Source organism: Neoarius graeffei, chromosome 23, assembly GCF_027579695.1.
Source record: "Neoarius graeffei isolate fNeoGra1 chromosome 23, fNeoGra1.pri, whole genome shotgun sequence".
In the NCBI taxonomy this organism is placed as follows: domain Eukaryota; kingdom Metazoa; phylum Chordata; class Actinopteri; order Siluriformes; family Ariidae; genus Neoarius; species Neoarius graeffei.
Genome location: NC_083591.1, coordinates 44,706,843 through 44,731,083, shown reverse-complemented (window position 1 = coordinate 44,731,083; position 24,241 = coordinate 44,706,843). Strand labels below are relative to the sequence as shown.

Here is a 24,241-nt window from a genome sequence, read left to right as displayed (position 1 = left end):
ATTCTCTTCATTGGATTGTGTAAGACGGAGCAAACCACTGTTCATATTTTCATGCCATTTTTGTTACAGCACTACTTGATCATAGATAATTAAGGGATCCCTGTAGATTTTCAATCTATCATAGACCTCAGTAATCTGTAACAAAACAGTTTAATTTGCATGTTGAACTTTAAGGTGAAATTTCAAATGTGTATACATTAATACTATTTAGGTCAGAAATCACTGAAACACTGGTAAAATCTAGCCTGGGCCTGCCCATCCTAACCGTGACGCAACACGAGGGCCTGTTGCGAGCTTAGTCTGGCCAGGCAAGCTATCTACAGCTCTTCCAAGCTCCCGAAAAATCGGGAGCCAATCAACTTTGAGCATCTCCAACGGCCCTGGGTAGAGGCGTGTTCAAGGCAGTGACGTAGTAGAACTGCGACCGGAAGCCATACATTGTTTACAGAATCTATGCCGGAAGCGCTTCATTCACTAGAAACATTACGAACATGGAGCAAGTTCTCATTGAAAACGGAGCAAAGAGCAGCCCTGGAGGTATTTATTGAAAGGAAGGACGTTTTCGCCTTGCTCCCGACCGGCTTCGGTAAGAGTTTAATCTACCAGTTAGCCCCGTCGCGTCACATACGTCAGAGGAAAGAGTGATGTGATTGGTTTAAGCTTCGTCACAGCCTTTTCTGGCTTCGACCAGTAGCAAACTGAGGCATTTCAGGGAGGCGGGTCAACCACGCACTTTGGGAAACGGTTGGGCTTAATATCTTTGCCAGACCAAATGCTCGCAGAGCTTTGAAGTCGCGTTAGCCAGACTAGGTAGAATCTATCCTATAATCATGTATCTAAAACCTCAGAGACCCTGAAAATGCACCTGAGAGCATCCATTTTCAAAAAAAAATGTTCTGGGGGGCATGCCCCTGGACCCCCCTAGTTTCGCTTCACGCCGTTGGCGCTCAATTGTCTGTGTCTTATCATGCCAGAATTTAGGGTTTTAATTTTTTTCTGGGGAAAACACTGATGTAGTGGTTTTTTAGAATTAAAATCAGTAGGTGGTATTCACCTGTCAAAATCGGTAGATTGTCGCGTGAATTGGTAGAGTTGGCAAGTATGCAAATAAAACGGAAGCGCGTCATAGAGACAGCAAACTTCGGGCTCAGAATCCCAGAATGCAATGCAGGTTTGGTGAAGAGAGATGCAGCAAAGACTGTTTGTTTGGCTAGTTTGATCTGTTACCCCCTTTACACCAACGTGAACTAGGTACTAGTTCTGGGCTGGGCCAGTGTTTACAAAAGTCTCCATTTTAGGGGCTCGAAAATTCCAGAATAGTGTGGACACCATGCGCAAACATAGCACAGGCGATAAGTTTTACTAACGTAGACATAGCTCAAGTTTTAGTTGGTCTTGTTGGACATGATAACTCCACGTCCAACCACTGCAGTAACCTGTTCTTGGTTCTAGACCAGAAGAGTGTTTGTGCTGCTCTTGAGCCAGTTTTCCTAACCAAAAGCCAGTTCTTTGGCTGTAAGAATGTGAAGAACTGGTTCGAGATTAGGCACCGGTCCCGAATCGGCCCTCGAACTGCCTTGGTGGAAAAGGAGTACATGAGATGCAAACACAGTAGCGGTATTAGAATGAAGGTTAAAGGTTTGAAAGCTGATCTGTTTGAGCAAATTAGAGCTGGACAAGCTAAAGGACTAAAGTGCTGCCTCACCAACTTTTTTTTAAAGTTGACGCATGGGCTAAACAGTCAAATGGCATTGTGGGTAATGTAGGAAAATGTGCATCAGTGCAAAAATGGACCAACATATCAATGGAAAAGAGATTGAACCTAAAAAAAAAAAAAGTTGGCTCAGAATATTTTTTTTTCCAGTAAATCTTGGATGCCGCTGAAGATCAAGTGTAAACTTCTAAAAATAATATGCAAGTTACTCCTTTAAAGGGCATATTCTGGACCAATTTCTTTTTTTTTTTAAATACATATGAAAGTATGTCCCTTTACACACTCATCCAGAAGGGTAATTTTGCACAAGGCCATCTGTCTACAGCAGAAAAAAATAAAACAACAAAATGCGTCTGGAAAAATCCCAAGGGAGTCTGGAGCCAGATTCGTGACGTCACCTGCGGAAGCGCCAGCAGGCTGCGCGAGCTTTGCACGGTTTCAGTGCACAGCCTGTGTAGACCAAGCGCTCCCATTTCTCTCTCACTGTCCGGTCTTTTGGGAAACGATGAGTACTAATCCCATCAAGATTGGTGTTGCTACACCCTCCTACGATACATCTGTTAACCATTTTAATAATTACGCGATAACGTTGAAGAAATTTGCAGAAAACCACCAGGTCGTTTTCTCATAAACAAACCAGCGTTGACGTAGGATTCAGAGGGAGGATTCAGAGGGACGTCCCGCACGCGACGTCACGAAAATCAATGTTTGCCGGGAAATCCAAATGCCAAGTTTTTTCAGAGGCGGACCAATTCACCTCAAATGGCTTGATTTCAACTGAATTTTTCTGGTATTGCGCAATGTAAAAAAAAATTTCGCAAAATGTGACAGATATTTGACCAAAGTTTAATATAAAATAGGAGAATTACATTGCTCTTGCTCCAAATTTACCCGTGATATGCACTTTAAGTGGTTAATCTTGATTAGAAAAAGTGAAACTGAATTTTTTTTTTTTTATATATATACATACGCTTCTGTCCAGTCTAACTGCTACATCACCATCAGGGTTTTTTCTAGAAAAATTTAGTATGAGGCCGCTCACCATGGCGAAGCGGGGGGGGGATGGTGCCGGTTGTCCCCCCCCCCCCCCCGCGCAAAGCCTTTGAAAAATGCTCCAATGGGACATTCTGAGGCTATCTGAGAGGGAAATTGTAACAAATTGTCTGTCAACATTGAAAAAGAAAGAAGTAATCTTCTTCTGCCCCGGACAGTCTTTGGCTTTCTTCCGCTTCGTGCTGCGGGATGACATCTTTAAATGCCCAAGTGTCAACAAAAACAACTCGCGAACTACTTCTGTCAAAAGCTCCCGCGCCGGTGGGTGAAAGGTCATTCAGTCTCGAGAAATCTCACTCTACAAGTCAGCTGACCTTGTATGTAACCCATGTCAAATCTCGCGAGAGCAGCCGCGACAAGTAAACAACTAAACAACATGGCGCCTCAGTCTGGAAAACGCCAATTCGGATTGTTTTTGCACCGTCTGGCGGTGAATCTACTATGACTGGAATATTTTTGGAGGAATTATAACGTACTTGATGATCAGACACATTGTCACGTAGTGTTGCTGGGATGTTTTCACGGAGTCGGTAAGAGGGCGCAGCGCCCCTGTTCCCCCGTTTAGACGAAAGCCTGACCATCACAACTGTGTTCTCATTTTTGTAGAAATACTATCCCCCGGATTTTGATCCATCCAAAATCCCTAAACTGAAGCTCCCTAAAGATCGTCAGTATGTGGTTAGATTGATGGCCCCGTTTAACATGAGGTAAGAGTCTTGCATTTTATGATATATATTTTGTGTGCGTGTGTTCGTTCCTGCACCTGTGTGCATTAATATACTGTACTGACATTTATTGTATTTGTGTGTATAGAGATGGTTATAATCTTAAATGACGTGCCTCTTTCAGGTGCAAGACATGTGGAGAGTACATATACAAAGGGAAGAAGTTTAATGCTCGCAAAGAGACGGTGCAGAATGAGCTATATCTGGGGCTGCCCATCTTCCGCTTTTATATTAAATGCACAAGATGTCTGGCAGAAATCACCTTTAAGGTAAATTGTTCACAGTGCCAGTTCTGATCTGTATATCTTGCCTGTTCCTACTGTATCCTGTTCGTCTTAACGCTTTGTGTGTGTTTTTTTTTTTCTCCAACAGACCGACCCAGAAAACACCGATTACGCTATGGAACATGGTGCAACAAGAAACTTTCAAGCTGAGAAGCTCATCGAAGAAGAAGAGGAGAACATCCAGAGGAAGCGAGAGGAGGAGGAGTTAAATAATCCTATGAAGGTATGTTGAGTAACCTCATGGGGAGGGGGGGGTTGTTACAGCTCCTGTAATGACGGATTTGAGCGACGCTTTTACTCCCCATACCACTCAAGAAGTCCAGTTATGCCTGATCCAGGATATTTCAATCGAAGGTGTCTCAAATAAATAAGTATTCGCTCTTATTGTATATTTTAATGCCTCTGCGACGAGGTTCTCCCGCCACTGGTTCCTAGCGGTTTTTGGATTTTTGCCAAATTTAGGCTGAAAGATTTTTCAGCTGCCTAAATGCTCCGGTGTCGTCCTACCAGGTTTTGGAGAACCGCACACGGGACTCAAAGATGGAGATGGAAGTTCTGGAGAACCTGCAGGAGTTGAAGGACCTGAATCAGCGGCAGGCTCAGGTAGATTTCGAGTCCATGCTGCAGCAGCACAGGGAGCTGGAGAAGAGACTGAAGGAGAAGGAGCAGGAGGAGGACGAAAGAGAAACCAAGTATGTAGATCAGACATACACGGAGACCAACGGTGTAGATATACTTACTTTGTTTACTTGCTCTTGAGGTACTATCTGCCATCTATTCTCACTGGCCACTTTATTAGGAGCACCCATCCACCTGCTGTTTTATACAGTTCTCTAATCAGCCAATCTCTTGACAGCAGCCCAATACATGAAATCAAGAGCTTCAGTTAATGTTTACTTCAGACATCAGAATGAGAGAAAATGTGATCTCTGTGACTTTCATTTCACTGTGGCATGGGTGTTGGTTTGAGCCAGATGGACTGGTTTGAGTATTTCAGAAACTACTGATCTCCTGGGGTTTTCACACACAACGGTCTGTAGTTGACACAAAATGGTGCAAAAAAATAAAAACACTGAGTGAGCGACAGTTCTGTGGGTGGAAACAAACGCCTCGTTGATAAGAGAGCTCAGAGGAAAACAGCCAGATTGGTTCGAGCTGCCAGGAAGGATATCGTAACTCTTTACATCCGTGGTGAGCAGAAAAGCATCTCAGCATGCAACCGTAGAAGACCACACTGGGTTCCACTCCTGCAGCCAAGAACAGGAATCTTACAATCAAGAGCAATTTCCTATTAAAGTGGCTGGTGAGTGGATATTTGATATACAGGGTTAGTCAAAATTATGTCAACACTTAAATGGTAGAAATCATTTATTCACAAAACATACAACCCCGATTCCAAAAAAGTTGGGACAAAGTACAAATTGTAAATAAAAACGGAATGCAATAATTTACAAATCTCAAAAACTGATATTGTATTCACAATAGAACATAGACAACATATCAGATGTCGAAAGTGAGACATTTTGAAATTTCATGCTAAATATTGGCTCATTTGAAATTTCATAACAGCAACACATCTCAAAAAAGTTGGGACAGGGGCAATAAGAGGCTGGAAAAGTTAAAGGTACAAAAAAGGAACAGCTGGAGGACCAAATTGCAACTCATTAGGTCAATTGGCAATAGGTCATTAACATGACTGGGTATAAAAAGAGCATCTTGGAGTGGCAGCGGCTCTCAGAAGTAAAGATGGGAAGAGGATCACCAATCCCCCTAATTCTGCGCCGACAAATAGTGGAGCAATATCAGAAAGGAGTTCGACAGTGTAAAATTGCAAAGAGTTTGAACATATCATCATCTACAGTGCATAATATCATCAAAAGATTCAGAGAATCTGGAAGAATCTCTGTGCGTAAGGGTCAAGGCCGGAAAACCATACTGGGTGCCCGTGATCTTCGGGCCCTTAGACGGCACTGCATCACATACAGGCATGCTTCTGTATTGGAAATCACAAAATGGGCTCAGGAATATTTCCAGAGAACATTATCTGTGAACACAATTCACCGTGCCATCCGCCGTTGCCAGCTAAAACTCTATAGTTCAAAGAAGAAGCCGTATCTAAACATGATCCAGAAGCGCAGACGTCTTCTCTGGGCCGAGGCTCATTTAAAATGGACTGTGGCAAAGTGGAAAACTGTTCTGTGGTCAGACGAATCAAAATTTGAAGTTCTTTATGGAAATCAGGGATGCCGTGTCATTCGGACTAAAGAGGAGAAGGACGACCCAAGTTATCAGCGCTCAGTTCAGAAGCCTGCATCTCTGATGGTATGGGGTTGCATTAGTGCGTGTGGCATGGGCAGCTTACACATCTGGAAAGACACTGTCAATGCTGAAAGGTATATCCAGGTTCTAGAGCAACATATGCTCCCATCCAGATGACGTCTCTTTCAGGGAAGACCTTGCATTTTCCAACATGACAATGCCAAACCACATACTGCATCAATTACAGCATCATGGCTGCGTAGAAGAAGGGTCCGGGTACTGAACTGGCCAGCCTGCAGTCCAGATCTTTCACCCAGAGAAAACATTTGGCGCATCATAAAATGGAAGATACGACAAAAAAGACCTAAGACAGTTGAGCAACTAGAATCCTACATTAGACAAGAATGGGTTAACATTCCTATCCCTAAACTTGAGCAACTTGTCTCCTCAGTCCCCAGACGTTTACAGACTGTTGTAAAGAGAAAAGGGGATGTCTCACAGTGGTAAACATGGCCTTGTCCCAACTTTTTTGAGATGTGGTGTTGTCATGAAATTTAAAGTCACCTAATTTTTCTCTTTAAATGATACATTTTCTCAGTTTAAACATTTGATATGTCATCTATGTTCTATTCTGAATAAAATATGGAATTTTGAAACTTCCACATCATTGCATTCCGTTTTTATTTACAATTTGTACTTTGTCCCAACTTTTTTGGAATCGGGGTTGTACACTATATTGCCAAAAGTATTCGCTCACCTGCCTTGACTCACATATGAGCTTAAGTGACATCCCATTCTTAATCCATAGGGTCCACAAGGTTTAGGAGTGTGTTTATGGGAATTTTTGACCATTCTTCCAGAAGCGCATTTGTGAGGTCACACACTGATGTTGGACGAGAAGGCCTGGCTCTCAGTCTCCGCTCTAATTCATCCCAAAGGTGTTCTATCGGGTTGAGGTCAGGACTCTGTGCAGGCCAGTCAAGTTCATCCACACCAGACTCTGTCATCCATGTCTTTATGGACCTTGCTTTGTGCACTGGTGCATAGTCATGTTGGAAGAGGAAGGGGCCAGCTCCAAACTGTAAAAACAGTCTGCATGTCTAAGTGCTTGATTTTATACACCTGTGGCCATGGAAGTGATTGGAACACCTGATTCCGATAATTTGGATGGGTGAGCAAATACTTTTGGCAATATAGTGTACATATGTGCAAGATGATTTACAGGACGGTCTCAACCTGTTCGCCGTCATGTTCAAAACGCACACAAAAACCAGCGAGCAACAGTACCATTTAATCGGTCACCCATGGCGTACGTCTGTCTGCAGGAGAAAAATAATCCATTAGTGTTAACATAATTTTGTATTTTCAACCATAAACGATTTCTCTCTCTCCTCTTTAGAGAAATGCTGGACAGGGTGTTGGTGAAAAGGCTGAGGGATTCGGACTCGGACTCTGATCAGGAGCAAGAGCAGCAGAAAAGACATGCTCCTGAGAAGCCCACAGACATCCTGACGACAGGCAAAGAAACTGATAGAAAGGTACAGAGGCCAGGCTAAAACCTGAATTCCTAATGCATTTGTTGTTTTTACATCACAATACCTGTCCTGAAACTATATGCAAGACTGATCCTTGACGGAGAACTGACTGAACCCATCGAGTACAACAGTGGAGGCTGTAAGATTGCTCCTACCCTCTTTGGAACATATGCCGCTATACTACTCACCCTCGCCTTCAAAAACATCAGGTTCATTTCAGATATGATGGTGACATATTCGATCTTCGACGCTTGAAATCCAAAACCAAGGTACTTATGAAATACAGTGGTGCTTGAAAGTTTGTGAACCCTTTAGTATTTTCTATATTTATGCATAAATATGACCTAAAACATCAGGCTTTCACACAAGTCCTAAAAGTAGATAAAGAGAACCCAGTTAAACAAATGAGACAAAGATATTATACGTGGTCGTTTATTTATTGAGGAAAATGATCCGATATTACATATCTGTGGGTGGCAAAAGTATGTGAACCTCTAGGATTAGCAGTTAATTTGAAGGTGAAATTAGAGTCCGGTGTTTTCAATCAATGGGATGACAATCAGGTGTGAGTGGGCACCCTGTTTTATTTAAAGAACAGGGATCTATCAAAGTCTGATGTTCTCAACACATTTGTGGAAGTGTATCATGGCACGAACAAAGGAGATTTCTGAGGACCTCAGAAAAGGCGTTGTTGATGTTCATCAGGCTGGAAAAGGTTACAAAACCATCTCTAAAGAGTTTGGACTCCACCAATCCACATTCAGACAGATTGTGTACAAATGGAGGAAAATCAAGACCATTGTTACCCTCCCCAGGAGTGGTTGACCAACAAAGATCACTCCAAGAGCAAGGTGTTTAATAGTTGGCGAGGTCACAAAGGACCCCAGGGTAACTTCTAAGCAACTGAAGGCCTCTCTCACATTGGCTAATGTTAATGTTCATGAGTCCACCATCAGGAGAAGACTGAACAACAATGGTGTGCATGGCAGGGTTGCAAGGAGAAAGCCACTGCTCTCCAAAAAGAACATTGCTGCTCGTCTGCAGTTTGCTAAAGATCACGTGGACAAGCCAGAAGGCTATTGGAAAAATGTTTTGTGGATGGATGAGACCAAAATAGAACTTTTTGGTTTAAATGAGAAGCGTTATGTTTGGAGAAAGGAAAACACTGCATTCCAGCATAAGAACTTTATCCCATCTGTGAAACATGGTGGTGGTGGTAGTATCATGGTTTGGGCTGTTTTGCTGCATCTGGGCCAGGACGGCTTGCCATCATTGATGGAACAATGAATTCTGAATTATACCAGCGAATTCTAAAGGAAAATATCAGGACATCTGTCCATGAACTGAATCTCAAGAGAAGGTGGGTCATGCAGCAAGACAACGACCCTAAGCACACAAGTCGTTCTACCAAAGAATGGTTAAAGAAGAATAAAGTTAATGTTTTGGAATGGCCAAGTCAAAGTCCTGACCGTAATCCAATCGAAATGTTGCGGAAGGACCTGAAGCGAGCAGTTCATGTGAGGAAACCCACCAACATCCCAGAGTTGAAGCTGTTCTGTACGGAGGAACGGGCTAAAATTCCTCCAAGCCGGTGTGCAGGACTGATCAACAGTTACCGCAAACGTTTAGTTGCAGTTATTGCTGCACAAGGGGGTCACACCAGATACTGAAAGCAAAGGTTCACATACTTTTGCCACTCACAGATATGTAATATTGGATCACTTTCCTCAGTAAATAAATGAGGAATTATAATATTTTTGTCTCATTTGTTTAACTGGGTTCTCTTTATCTACTTTTAGGACTTGTGTGAAAATCTGATGATGTTTCCAGTTATATTTATGCACAAACTTTCAAGCACCACTATAAGAGAAGCTCAGTATGCTGATGATATGGCAATCTTTTGAAATGATGCCACTTCACTTCAGCTCTTATTATCTTATAACAATGCGTCACAAAAAATGGGTTTTCGGATCAACACCAAGAAAACAGAAACCATGAGTGTAGGAGAACAAGCAGATTTTTACATCAGTTGACAAAAGTGGATCACTTCAAATACCTTGGAAGTTACATCAGCAGTGACTGCAAGCTCGACAAAGAAATGACTGTGTGTATCCAAGCTGCTTCACGTGCCTTTGGCAGACTTGGACGTAGTCTTCGACTGTGGAGAACTAGCAATTGAAACCAAACTTGGTGTACAATCAATGCGTTATACCGGTGATGGTGTATGGAAGCGAGACTTGGGCTCTTTATCGCCATCATATCAGAAATCTAAGACCTATCCAGCAACGGCATCTCATATCTATTCTTAAAATCAAATGGGATGCTTACGTGTACATCATGAATGATGTTCTGGATTATGCTAAGTCTATAGATTTTGAGATCATACTTATGAGAAATCGACTTCGATGGGTGCAGCTTATTGTACATCTACCACATAATGGGTTGGTCAAAGCACTGTTCTTTGGTGAACTGGCAGAAAGTCTTTAGAAAGATACAAAGATACTGTCAAAGACGTTCTGAAGCGTGGTGGAGTACTGCACAAGTGGAAGGATATTGTAACTGAGAGGCCACAGTAGGGCTGCACGATTCTGGAAAAAATGTGAATCACGATTTTTTTTGCTTAGAATTGAGATCACGATTCTTTGGCACGATTTTTTTTATACAAAATGTTTATTGCACAAAACAAACAAAAAAAAACATTCAAATGGTCATTCAAGTAGAGTATCAAACGTTTGAACAATAGGCTTGTTAGCAGGAGCTGCAGGAACTTTGCTTTGGCAGAGGCACAGTAGTAGTAGCAAGCAAAATTGAGATATGTGGCTGATGATAACTTTATCATCATATGCACATCAAACAATGAGAATTCCTTAGAACGTAGACCATATGGTCCTGAATATGGCCCTGAACACAGCACTGCAGAATTGGCTTAAAGATTCTTTGCCAAAAACACAAGTCTGTCAACATGTTGAGGCTTCAGTGATGTACGGTAACATGTCACAATGTTCCCCCCTGGACTGAACAGCCATTCAGAAGGTGAGCTTGTAGCGGGAACGCACAGATATTTCCTCGCAAGAACAGACAGTCGTGGATATTGACCCTTATTTTGCCCCCACCAGATTAAGGGGTCATCTTCACCATCAGTCTTGCTAGTCAAAAGATATGAAGCCGGCTCTGAGAACACTGCTTGTTTTTGGTTGGTGGAATCAGCCTCCTCACCGGCTTTTGCTCCTTTGAAGAAACTTCCAAGAGTCTTTCGGCCCTTCTTCATGGAGGTGCAGGGGAGGCAGCCGATGGGTGGCTCTGCTGTAAAAAGAATTAAAAACATTAATATTAACCAATGTAACATCACAGCAGTTTAAGACTTAAGTAGACAATTACAGTTGTATATGATGACTTACCATAGCTTGAGATACACCAGTCATCTCATCTGTCAGTCTCACTTTAACTGTGGCTTCATTCTCCTCACTGATGTAATCCATTTTGAATCTCGGATCGAGAGTGGTGGCTATGTCGAGCAGATCCTGAGTTTTCGGGTCTCTGTACTTCTCCTGCAGGTATCCCAGGATTTTTGCCTTGAGTGATTTTGTAAAATCTGTCTCACCTTCTTGCACAGCCAAAAAGGTGGAGAACCGGTTTCACAGAGGAGATGCTCACATATTGTTCTCCGGAGAGGGCATCAGTGAAGTTGGTCAGTGGGCAGAGGGCATTGTTGATTGCTTCAGGGACTTCAATATCTTGCCACATGGGGATCAGGGGACAGTACATGCGAAATGGCTGGAAGCTGTTGAAGTATCTTCTGGACCATCGCTTGCCTCGACCCCCATCTTGTTGGGCACTCTGTTTTAAGTTTTTGCTCAGGTAGTTTGAGTTCCTTCTAGGCCTCACTGAGGTCTCTCCTCCGTTTCCAGCTGTGACTGAAGGAGCCCACAATCTTTTTGCAAAGACCTACAGCACGCTCAACTCGGGAATCTTTCATTGCATTCTCTACAGGGAAAGAGTACAAAAAAAAAAGACTGAGTACATTATCGACTATTATAAGCTGTTATTATTATTATTATTGTGACTTCATAAAGGAACTCACCTATTGCCAGATGGAGTCGATGTCCAAAATAGGGATGTTAACCGATGACCGTTTGACCGATGATTGACCGAATCAACGTCAACCGGTTAATTATTTTTTTGGTTGTCGGTTAAAAAAAAAATCAATCGTTTTGAAGCTGCCGATTTTGGAGCGGAGAACCTGGAATTCTGTGTTGTAAATGCTTGGGGCATGCCATGCGGTGTAAGGACGACAGCTGACAAATCAGAAATACCCATTCAGTCATGTCCCGCCCTCCCGCCCCAGTTGAACACAGCTGCCACTCGACGAAAGAAAAGTGTAGACACAGGCTTTTTAGCTTACAAATTACTATTGTTTTTTTTTTAAATTATTATTAGAAGGCACATCGAGTTTAGTCCTGCCTTGGCCAGTACATTCTGAAAGTATGTTTCAGATGCCGCCTTTTTCACGGCTGAATCGTGCAGATCCGAATTTTTTTTGGGGGGGGCGTTGGAGTGTCTGAATAATTTCATCAGAGTAAATTCTGTATTAAAATTACTAAATAAGCAAATGCCGTTACAGTCCATGAAACATAGGAAGTATTAGAAGAAAACAGTAAATCAGAAAGCTGCACACATTTGCACAGCTTCCGCGAAAACGTGTGCAGCTTTCTGATCTACTGTTTTCTTCTCATACTTCCTATGTTTCATGGACTGTAACGGCATTTGCTTATTTAGTAATTTTAATACAGAATTTACTCTGATGAAATTATTCAGACACTCCAATGCCCCCCCCCCCCCCCAAAAAAAAAGGGATCTGCACGATTCAGCCGTGAAAAAGGCGGCATCCGCCAAAAGGCGCGCCGTTTGCATCCCTGTTTAAACTCGTAGGTTAACCGACTTTAACCGGCTAATGAGGCTTGGTGGTTGGTCAAGATTTTTTTTTAGTTTTCGCCATCCCTAGTCCAAAACATTGGAGCCTGGTCCAATCGTTGAGGGAGATGGCTTTTACTATGTTTTGACCATTGTCTGTTGTGATGCAGGTCAATTTATCCTCGTTCAGACTCCAAGATGCGAGGGCATCTTTTAATCCCTGTGCTAGGGCCTCACCTGTATGGTCTTCGGGAAAAAAGCTGTCTGTTAGCACCGGCTTTTGATAGTGAAATCAGGCTCTATAAAATGAATCATCAGGCTCAAATACGGTTCCATGGTCCGACTGGACGATAAATCAGACATAGCAGAAAAATGATCGATTTCCCGCAATTCTGCCTCGACCACTGCCCGCTGTTTATTGTACATATCGGGGAACGCAACGTTTGAAAAGAAGTTGCGGGAGGGGGTAGAGTACCGTTTATCATCTTCCGAAATCCCTCATGTTCAGGGATCCCAGACATCCGCTATTTAGCGGAATTCCGCTATTTTTCTAGCCAAAGTGGTGTTTGTTTGTTTTTTTTTAATCTCTTGTATATCCATTAAAAATATGTTTGTTTAAGTAAAATGACCAGCAGAATACGTTCTGATTTGGTTTGCTTGTTTAGCGATGTTTTTGTCAGCTTCGTTTGTTCTCGTTGACATTCGGGAACACTCGGAAGTTAAATTGATGTAAATACCGCGAGACTGTACACGATAGAACGAGAAAACAATATGGCTGTGCCCATTTGCTAGAAAATGTGTTTTAACTCCGTTCGTGCTTTTGTTTCTAATGCGTTGAACTTAATTCAATATGCAGGGCTGTGAAATTTCCGCGGATTCTCATCTCATCTCATTATCTCTAGCCGCTTTATCCTTCTACAGGGTCGCAGGCAAGCTGGAGCCTATCCCAGCTGACTACGGGCGAAAGGCGGGGTACACCCTGGACAAGTCGCCAGGTCATCACAGGGCTGACACATAGACACAGACAACCATTCACACCTACGGTCAATTTAGAGTCACCAGTTAACCTAACCTGCATGTCTTTGAACTGTGGGGGAAACCGGAGCACCCGGAGGAAACCCACGCGGACACGGGGAGAACATGCAAACTCCACACAGAAAGGCCCTCGCCGGCCCCGGGGCTCGAACCCAGGACCTTCTTGCTGTGAGGCGACAGCGCTAACCACTACACCACCGTGCCGCCCTCCGCGGATTCTGTCGCGAAAAATATCATCTTTACAAAACGTCTATTTTTGCATTAAAAATCATTGGGGGGTGGGGGTCTAGTCGGTTTTAATCGCCTTGCACGAGACCGGTGGCTCAATACAGCCGGACTCGCGGAGTTTTATGCCAGCTGAGCGTGGAATACGTCTTGACTGCGACTCAGGGCAGTGTTGCCAGATTGGGTGGTTTCAAGTGAATTTTGGTGGGTTTTGAACATATTTTGGGCTGGAAAACGTCAGCAGTATCTGGCAACACTGCTCAGGAGTGCATGACAGAGCTAAAAATTGCGTGACCTGGCACCGCGTACGTGAATTTTGTACTTACAGGGTGCAAGATCAGACATAGTTAAGATGCCATCAAAAAGGAAAGCTAAGGAGGTGTTTGAGAGAGATGCAAAGAGGGCTAGAAAAGAACACACACACAGACAGACTGAAGGAAAAGATGAAAAAGAACAAGTTTGCAAAACTGAAAGAGATGGTGTTAAAGAAAAGAAAATTAAAAGACTTTCATTAGATGCTGTTTGACAGACTATGAACATTTTGTAAATAGCTTTAATAGAGGAATGCAAATACTATAGAACTAATAACTAATAGCCTTACTGAAAGATGAATTGAAAGAAATAGCTGGGAGTGATGCAAAGAGGAATAGAAGGAGCCAGAAGTAAAAGAAAAGATGTAAAATATTAGATAAGAAACATTAGTTTTTTTTAAACTTTTGCTCTGTAGACAAGAGACGTGACAGATTCTTGGAAAAAGCCAGGACATAATACAAGAATTAAGTGTAATTTGGAAGACAACAGGTATCTCTCACTTAAATATTGAGCATGATTTTTCACAAAGTCATTTTGAAAGGCCTATCAAAGTTTTCTTTTATTAACATTTCTTTAAATTATTTACACATTTTTTTTTTACTTTTATTTTGATTAAGAGATAAAATACATAGGCACTTATTAGATATTTCAAGGTATTTTACATGGATCTTTCATTTTAAAAGAGAAAACTGTTGATAGGTATTTTATATGGCAAAATGAAGACCAAGACTAGTCAAATATTTACTTGTTGAGATCAATTTTTTACTTGCAGGAAATGCTCAGAATACACCATATAACACCTAAAATGGCTTGGTGTCTGGGACCCTGTGGGCCCCAGACCCCCGGCTTATGCTGGGGGGTTGTGCCCCCCCCCTCTTTTCCTCAGATTTCTTATTTACAATTTCACAGCCCTGAATATGTCGTGGAAAAAAGATATCGTCCATAAAAGAGATAGCGGAACAGTGTCCGGGTTAGAAGAAGTATATTCTTCAAAGCTACATTTTCATCTCATTTTTATAAATAACAATTTTTTTTTTTGCCACTTATGTCATTGATTACAAAATATGGCATCAAATAGATACACATTTATTGTTAAATTCTGTTGCTTTTCTATGTTAAATCTATGTAAAAAATGTGTTCTGTAGCATCTTTAAATGTTAAAATCTCAACAGCTTCAGGGGGCTTGCAGCCCCCTTGACCCCTGCTGATAGTTTCTTACATTCCTCTATTTTTTTCAATTACTGCTGGGATCCCTGCATGTTGTACAGTGTTTATCGGTGCCATATCTTTTGCCAGGTGATATGTGATAGCTGCTGTGATCTCCTTGTGTCTACTGGAGTTTGGTGGGTATGGCGTTGCATTGTACAAGGTCCTGGTTATTGTCGTTTGTTTCTTGCCTTGTACGGCTTCATCATACTCTACTTTGTGGTGACGTTTCAGGTGATTGTAGAGATTAGTGGTGTTGCCTTGCGGTGCTGCAACGAGGGCAGAACACACTTTGCAATGCACCTCAGACTGTTTGTCATCGTCTGGCTTAAACCCAAAATACTTCCACACTGCCAAATGCGAACCGTTTTTGGGCACGAGCTCGATTCGGGTCTTTGGGTGACTCTTGCCACTACCACCTGGGGTTTCTAAGCAATCCATTTCTTCTGCTTCTCTCCCTCACTGTTTGTTTCCACACACTCAACTGCAGGCGGGCTTCCTCCACTGACTGAATCACGTGTTGTAAAGACACTTTACCATAGGTCGAGGGAGGAGTCAGCAGCAGTGCTGCCTTTAGGGGTGCTTGGAAAAATCCGGGAAGAAATTAGCCTGGGCCCGCCCATCCTAAGTGTGACGCAACACGGGGCCTGTTGCGAACTTAGTCTGGCAAGGCAAGCTATCTCCAGCTCTTCCAAGCTCCCGAAAAATCGGGAGCCAATCAACTTTGAGCATCTCCAACGGCCCTGGGTAGAGGCGTGTTCAAGGCAGTGACGTAGTAGAACTGCGACCGGAAGCCATAGATTGTTTACAGAATCTATGCCGGAAGCGCTTCATTCACTAGAAACATTACGAACATGGAGCAGCGGCAAGCCTTTGACACAGCGGTAGATGCTGTATTGAAAGCATTCAACGGGAAGTTCTCATTGAAAACGGAGCAAAGAGCAGCCCTGGAGGTATTTATCTTCTTCCTGTTACTCAAGCAGTTTCCATCGCGTCACGTACATCAGAGGAAAGAGTGATGTGATTGGTTTAAGCTTCGTCACAGCCTTTTCTGGCTTCGACCAGTAGCAAACTGAGGCATTTCAGGGAGGCGGGTCAACCATGCGATTTGGGAAATGGTTGGGCTTAATATCTTTGCCAGACCAAATGCTCGCAGAGCTTTGAAGTTGCGTTAGCCAGACTAGGAAGAAATGGGAACATTTGTTTGTGATGCCGCTCGTGAAATAAAATGCTGAAGAATCGTTGTTTCGAAATGAGTTCACGTGCATGTGTGAATCGAGATCGCTTTTTTTTTTTTTTTTTTTTTTTTTTTTTAATTTATCGTGCAGCACTAGGCCACAGTGGCGGAGATTCATTTATGACACATGCAGAAAGATCGACACTGCTAGGAAGGAGGATAACAGGAGGAAAAGAGCCAAGCGACATGAAAAGAGCTTTTGAAAGGACATAAACAATGAATTTTGATGTGAAATGAGAGAGCTTTAAGAGGACTCAATTAATGACCTATAATGAACATAATGTACATTTATTGCCATATGTGATTAACTATAACGTCTCCTGTAGCCGTCTTGTAATCTGTATTTACCCATATCGGGTTTAAGGCAAATAATATACCTGTCCTGAATAATGTGGTGTCTAACCATTAAAATAACCTTGAGAATAATAATAATAATAAAAAGTGGCCTTGAAACTTCTTGTTTACCGTCGCAAAAACTAAATTTATCCAACGTGGATAGTCTTTATGCTGCCTTCTGTTTAGGAGAGTCTTTATCTCAAACTCTACCCAGACAGCCTCCTCCTAAATGGTGCTAGCTGATTCAGACCCCGTCCACACGTAGCCGGGTATCTGCTAAATCGAAGATATTTTTCTACGTTTTGGCCTGTCATCCACATGAAAACACATCAAAAACGAATATTTAAAAAAACTCCGGGCAAAGTGAAGATTTTTGAAAACTCCGTGTATGCCTTTTCGTGTAGACAGAGATAACCGGAGTTTTGCGTTTTAGAACGTCACAATCTGCGCCAAAAAAATGACAACAAATCTGCCCTGACGTCAAACGTGCGACCTTTGTTTACTGCAGAAGCCAGATTAAGCATGGACAAAGAGTAATGGATCGGAGTAGTGCCTTGAAAGCGTTAATTATTGTGCAGGTGCTATTTACATGTTTAATTTTAGAAGCCCAACTACTGACAAGATTCCCAATCAACGTTTTCTTGCGTCTTTTGAAGTTTATACTCCAAAATTGTGTTTAGAAGCAATTCTGTCTCCGAGTCTGTCCAGACGAACGAGCTTGGCGCCATGTTTTATGTTTAGGCGGAAGTGACGCCAACAGAGGGCTATTCTGATGTGATTAGGGGGTAGGATTTGGGGAAATGATGCCATCTACAGGTTTGGAATGCTTATGAATGTGATTGAAAACGCAGATGTTCGGTTATGTGTGGAAGGGATTTTTTTCGAAGACGAGGTGGTGTGGATAAAACATTTTTATAAACGGAGGGGGGGAAAATGTTCGGTTTTAAAAATATCCGGCTACGTGTGTACAGAGACACTTGTGTGGCGACTGCATAACTAAAGGCTAATAATCAACAGATTGAACATTTTTAACCAAGAAATATTTTGATGTAGCAACGCTAATAGTGATGTCGTAAGGACATTTGTGGAAAGAGTCTTGAGTGTCGGTGCTTTGTTCCTTGTTTCTCTCAATTTCAGTTGTAACTGCTGTAAAGTAAGTGCTAAGACGAACTAATTAACATTTCCACTTGTGCTGTTATAGAATAGTGGGCTGTGTCATACCACCTGCATTGTTGATTACTTTCCTAGAACAGCATGCTTGGTCATGTTTTATTCCTTTATACATCATATCACTGGCCTCCTGCTGAGTTCACCTTTCACTACCATTTTGTTTTCATTTGAGCGGAAAGTGTATTTTTGAGCCAGCGTTCAATTTCCCTCTTACTGATTCATGCTATTATGGACCTTTCCTGTCTCCACAGGGTGACGCTTTGTTTGGAGTAAAGCATCAGAAAGTGGAAAGGTGGGAAGAGAGCGTGGGCCTGTTGGGAGGAAGACGTGCACTTGGGTCACTAGTAGTGAGGAAGAAGCCTGCAGCAACAGTTACAGCACAGCAGCCTGCACCTAGGACTCAGAATGATGCAGGTAGGGTCTCTAGCATTTTTAACTTGAGCGGATAAATTTGTCAAATACATGAAATATGATTGAGGGAAACTGGAGTTACACAATGTCTTATTGTATCTCGTTATAATTATCTTAAAAAAAAGCCGACGGCCCTCACAGCTGTTCTCTCTAATACCGTAAGTGCTGTTTCTTAAAGGGGAAACGTGCTGTCTTGGTGCATATATATATATATATGGCCAAAAGTATGTGGACACCTGACCATCACACTCCTCAGTTCAGTTGGTCGGGTTCAATGCCCGAACTGATGATCACATCAGTTTTTCTTTGGCTAATCAGACACAAGGTACGCCACCACTCTTGCCGGAGCGGTTGGGGGTTAGGTGCCTTGCTCAAGGGCACTTAAGTCAATCCTGCTAGTCTGGGGAATCGAACCAGCAACCTTTTGGTCCCAAAGCTGTTTCTCTAACCATTAGGCCATGACACTCCTATGTTCTTGATGAACATCCCATTCCAGATTTACCCCCACTCCACTCTTTTGAGAAGGCTTTCCACTAGATTTTGGAGCAAGGCTGTGGGGATTTTTGCTCGTTCAGAGCACATTCAAGAGTATTCGTGAGATCAGGCACTGATGTTGTGTTAGGAGGCCTGGCACGCAGTCAGAGTTCCAGTTCATCCCAGAGGTGAACAGTGGGGTTGAGGTCAGGGCTCACTCGAGTTCCTCCACTCCATCCTTGGTAAACCATGTCTTCATGAAGTTTGCTTTGTGCACAGGAGTATTGGCATCCTGGAACAGGTTTGAGTCTTTTAGTTCCAGTAAAGAGAAATGTTAAATCGACAGTATACAAAGACATTCTATACTATTGTGTGCTTCCACCTTTATAGCAACAGTTTGGGAAAGAGCCACATACAGTGGTGCTTGAAAGTTTGTGAACTTGTGAAAGTTTTCTAGATTTCTGCATAAATATGACCCAAAAACATCATCAGATTTTCACACAAGTCCTAAAAGTAGATAAAGAGAACCCAGTTAAACAAATGAGACAAAAATATTATACTTGGTCATTTATTTATTGAGGAAAATGATCCAATATTACATATCTGTGAGTGGCAAAAGTATGTGAACCTTTGCTTTCAGTATCTGGTGTGACCCCCTGGTGCAGCAATAACTGCAACTAAACGTTTGCGGTAACTGTTGATCAGTCCTGCACACCGGCTTGGAGGAATTTTAGCCCGTTCCTCCGTACAGAACAGCTTCAACTCTGGGATGTTGGTGGGTTTCCTCACATGAACTGCTCGCTTCAGGTCCTTCCACAACATTTTGATTGGATTACGGTCAGGACTTTGACTTGGCCATTCCAAAACATTAACTTTATTCTTCTTTAACCATTCTTTGGTAGACCGACTTGTGTGCTTAGGGTCGTTGTCTTGCTGCATGACCCACCTGCTCTTGAGATTCAGTTCATGGACAGATGTCCTGACATTTTCCTTTAGAATTCGCTGGTATAATTCAGAATTCATTGTTCCATCAATGATGGCAAGCTGTGCTGGCCCAGATGCAGCAAAACAGCCCCAAACCATGGTACTACCACCACCATGTTTCACAGATGGGATAAGGTTCTTATGCTGGAATGCAGTGTTTTCCTTTCTCCAAACATAACGCTTCTCATTTAAACCAAAAAGTTCTATTTTGGTCTCATCCGTCCACAAAACATTTTTCCAATAGCCTTCTGGCTTGTCCACGTGATCTTTAGCAAACTGCAGACGAGCAGCAATGTTCTTTTTGGAGAGCAGTGGCTTTCTCCTTGCAATGCTGCCATGCACACCATTTGCTGTTCAGTGTTCTCCTGATGGTGGACTCATGAACATTAACATTAGCCAATGAGAGAGAGGCCTTCAGTTGCTTAGAAGTTACCCTGGGGTCCTTTGTGACCTTGCCGATTATTACACGCCTTGCTCTTGGAGTGATCTTTGTTGGTCGACCACTCCTGGGGAGGGTAACAATAGTCTTGAATTTCCTCTATTTGTACACAATCTGTCTGTCTGTGGATTGGTGGAGTCCAAACTCTTTAGAGATGGTTTTGTAACCTTTTCCAGCCTGATGAGCATCAACCACTTTTTCTGAGGTCCTCAGAAATCTCCTTTGTTCGGGCCATGATAAACTTCCACAAACGTGTTGTGAAGATCAGACTTTGATAGATCCCTGTTCTTTAAATAAAACAGGGTGCCCACTCACACCTGATTGTCATCCCATTGATTGAAAACACCGGACTCTAATTTCACCTTCAAATTAACTGCTAATCCTAGAGGTTCACATACTTTTGCCACTCACAGATATGTAATATTGGATCATTTTCCTCAGTAAATAAATGAGGAAGTATAATATTTTTGTCTCATTTGTTTAACTGGGTTCTCTTTATCTACTTTTAGGACTTGTGTGAAAATCTGATGATGTTTTGGGTCACATTTATGCAGAAATATAGAAAATTCTAAAGGGTTCATCAACTTTCAAGCACCACTGTATGGGTGTAAGGGTCAGGTGTCCATATACTTTTGGCAACATATGAGAAGGAAGATTTTATTCTTAAAACATGATCTGGGTTGAACCGTTCTTGTTTGAACTGTAATATGGCATAGTGTCAGAGGAGTCATCCACACATTCTGCTTTAAACACTACACTGGCAGAAATGACTCCGTACTCTGTAGATATCTGTATCGATGCTATCCACTTTGCGAGTTTCCTGCATTGAAGGGCAAGTGGTCCATCAGGATAGTTTATTGAAAATCTTGATAAATTACTTTTCAATCTTTTTAACTTTTTTTTTTTTTAATATTTATGCAGCTTTTTTATGCATTTTTGCAGGACGTGAGAATTTGGTACAGAATTTCAGGCAACGTTTGCAAGTAATTTTTTTTTTTTTTGGTCATAGTTTTTTTTTGTTTTCCTCCTCAAACATAGAATTTCAGAAATTACACACAAACTATCAATTTTAAGTGAATTTAAACCAAGGCTTCTCAAAAATGGATCCACTTGGCACCTTTTTTAAATCTCATCCAACTGTTCATACATTAGGTTATTTATTTAAAACTGTACAGTAATATTCTGGCTATGCAGAGTAACCATCGAGCATTTTTATTCCTGATCTTTCCAGTGACGGAACATATTGTCTAAATTGACATTATTTCTAGTCCTACTTATTTTTGAGTTACTAAGGTTTGGATTAAACCCATTCAATTCAAACGACTGGTCAAAGCAGGATAATAACTACAAGAACTCACAAATACAAATAACAGCCTTGAAAATGGCAGGTAATAGCCCACAGGGTATTTACCTCCCTGCATCACTCTTGCCCATTTTCCACCAAATCATTTCCAGGGTTGGTTCGTGCTGGTGCTGGTTCACAACTCGTTCAACTTGCGAGCCAGTTGAGAACCAGTTTGCTTTTCCATAGCTCGTGGTGCTAAGGGGAGCCATGTCATTACATCACTGTATACATCAGTTACGTCACTGCGTTTGCATAAACCTTGGCGCGAACATCAAAGCAACAACAACACGGAGAAGAAGAAGCAGCAACAACAACAATAATAATAATGGATGACGTCGTGTTTGTACAGCTGCTGCTTCTCGTCGCTTAAAATTGGCGATCTTTCGCGGTCTTGCTATTGTCGGTCTTAACAACTCCCCCCCCCCCCCCATGCCCGCTGACGTAAGCGGTTCTTTCCTCTGGCCCAGCAAAGAGCTGGTGCTAGCCTGGAACCGGTTTTTCTGGCCCCAGAGCCAGTTCTTTGTCAGTGGAAACAGAAAACCCGGTTCCAAACTAAGCACTGGCCCCGAGCCAGCCCTGGAACTGCTTTGGTGGAAAAGGGGCATCTGTTGTGAAGCATTTGAAAATGACAATTTATGCCAGTGTCTTCTTTCTCCTTCTGTGCCATTCAGATGGAAATCCTGCTAAAGCAACTGCCACTGCAAACAGCAGCAAAGCACCTCCAGTTCAGAATGGTTCCTCTCTCAGCCTGCTGGTGGTGTACTCGGACAGCGACGAAAGCAACTCCGACTAGTCCTGTCATGGTGACGGAAACCATGTCTGATGTTACGAGACAACACGTGCAGGAACTGTCTCAAAAAATACATTCACAGACTGCTGTTTTTAGATTGATTTCCAGTGGTACTTGCTGGAAATGTTTTTTTTTTTCTTTTCCTCCAAATATCATACGCAATTGCATCACTCTGACTGTTGTATATTTTTCGTTTGTTTTTGATTGATTTGCTTTTAAAGTATAGATAACCATTCTCGCGTGTTTGGCCCATGTTTCAGCTTCTGAGGAGTAAATGTAAAAAGCTTGAACAGTAGGTGTTTAGTAAATTACCTTCCTGATGTATTGATCATAAGATTGAGTTCAAATACCAGAGATACCATGGAGCTTTGAACAAGGTCCTTACTGGTCCTGACCTGCTCAGCTGTATATTCGTCCTGTAAGTCATTTTGGATGAAAGCATTTGCCCTATGATTAAATGTTCATGTCAATAATTCATGACAAAAGAATGTAGGTGTCCTCCTATAAAATGTCACCAGTCTTTTTTGCTCCCGACACAGCGCCATCTTTTGTTGTATATCCCATGTTTCAAAGGTTAATATCAGCTCTACTTTGTTGCGTAATGTTGTAGTTGATGTGTGTTGCTTTATTGCACAACAGGATTATGCTTCTATTGTGCTGCATAAATCATAAAATATCCCATTATAATTTATTTGACCTTATTTAACATGTGGGTGGGTTTCTGCTGGGTTCTTGGGTTTAAAAACGTGCCCAGGGTGGATTGGCTATACTAAATTGCTTGTAGATGTAAATGGTGTGTATCCAGGGTGTATTCGAATGAATGAAATTAAATCACTTTACACTATATCCAGGTTTCCAGGTGAAAATGCATCTCCTTCTTCTTTTGGCTGCTCCCGATTAGGGGTCTCCACAGCGGATCTTTTGTCTCCATTGCTCCCTGTCTTCCGCATCCTTCTCTACCATACCTGCCACTTTCATGTCCTCTCTCACCACATCCATGTATCTCCTCTTTGGCCTTCCTCGTTTTCGTTTGCCTGGCAGCTCCATCCTCAACATTCTCCTTCCAACATGCTCTGCATCTCTTCTCAGGATGTGCCCATACCATCTCAGTCTCATCTCTCTTAGCTTAATTCCCAAGCTCTCCCCATGTGCTGTCCCTCAGATGTGCTCGTTCCTTATCCTGTCCAATCTAGTCACTCCCATCGCAAACCTTAACATCCTCAACCCCGCTACCTCCAACTTTGCCTCCTGTCTCTTCGTTAAGGATATGGTCTCCAATCCATACATCACAGCTGGTCTCACTACTGTCTTATACATCTTACCTTTTCACTTTTGCTGGGACTTTCCTATCACAAATGACTCCTGAAATCCTTCTCCAACTGCTCCACCCTGCCTGCACTCTCTTTCTCACCTCATATCGCAGCCCCCATTTTCCTGCACAGTTGACCCCAGGTACTTGAATTCACCAACTTTCTTTACGTCTACTCCTTGCATCTTCACTATGCTCTCATCGCCATTCTCATTGGTGCACATGTATTCTGGTTTGCTAGTGAAAATGCATCTTAAAGGTGCAAAATACATAACCTTGATGGAAGGAATCCAGGGACAAGTAAAGGTGCAATCAATTTGGGATTTTTTTTTTCCCCCGAGTGTAGAAGGTTGAGACAAGGGTGCATGAATGTCCTTTTCAAGCATCCTGAAATTAGATTTTCCAAACAGTACAAAATGAAATGTTGTTGTAGAAAAAAAATGCTTGGATGTCAGTAAAGAAAGCAGCGTATTACATAAGAGAACAC

General features: G+C 42.3%; 1 protein-coding gene across 1 annotated transcript in view; it reads left to right on the top strand.

Annotated features, from left to right (window-relative positions):
- Positions 1 to 23,291, top strand: part of yju2 (YJU2 splicing factor homolog) — a 40,019-nt gene extending 16,728 nt beyond the window's left edge. Inside the window, exons 2-8 of the mRNA XM_060906237.1 lie at positions 3,374 to 3,474; positions 3,617 to 3,761; positions 3,865 to 3,999; positions 4,287 to 4,468; positions 7,435 to 7,573; positions 18,254 to 18,416; positions 22,327 to 23,291. Of these exons, the coding sequence (XP_060762220.1) occupies positions 3,374 to 3,474; positions 3,617 to 3,761; positions 3,865 to 3,999; positions 4,287 to 4,468; positions 7,435 to 7,573; positions 18,254 to 18,416; positions 22,327 to 22,448 (987 nt within the window). The 3' untranslated portion in view covers positions 22,449 to 23,291. The remainder of the gene's footprint in view (positions 1 to 3,373; positions 3,475 to 3,616; positions 3,762 to 3,864; positions 4,000 to 4,286; positions 4,469 to 7,434; positions 7,574 to 18,253; positions 18,417 to 22,326) is intronic.
- Positions 23,292 to 24,241: the final 950 nt, after the last annotated feature.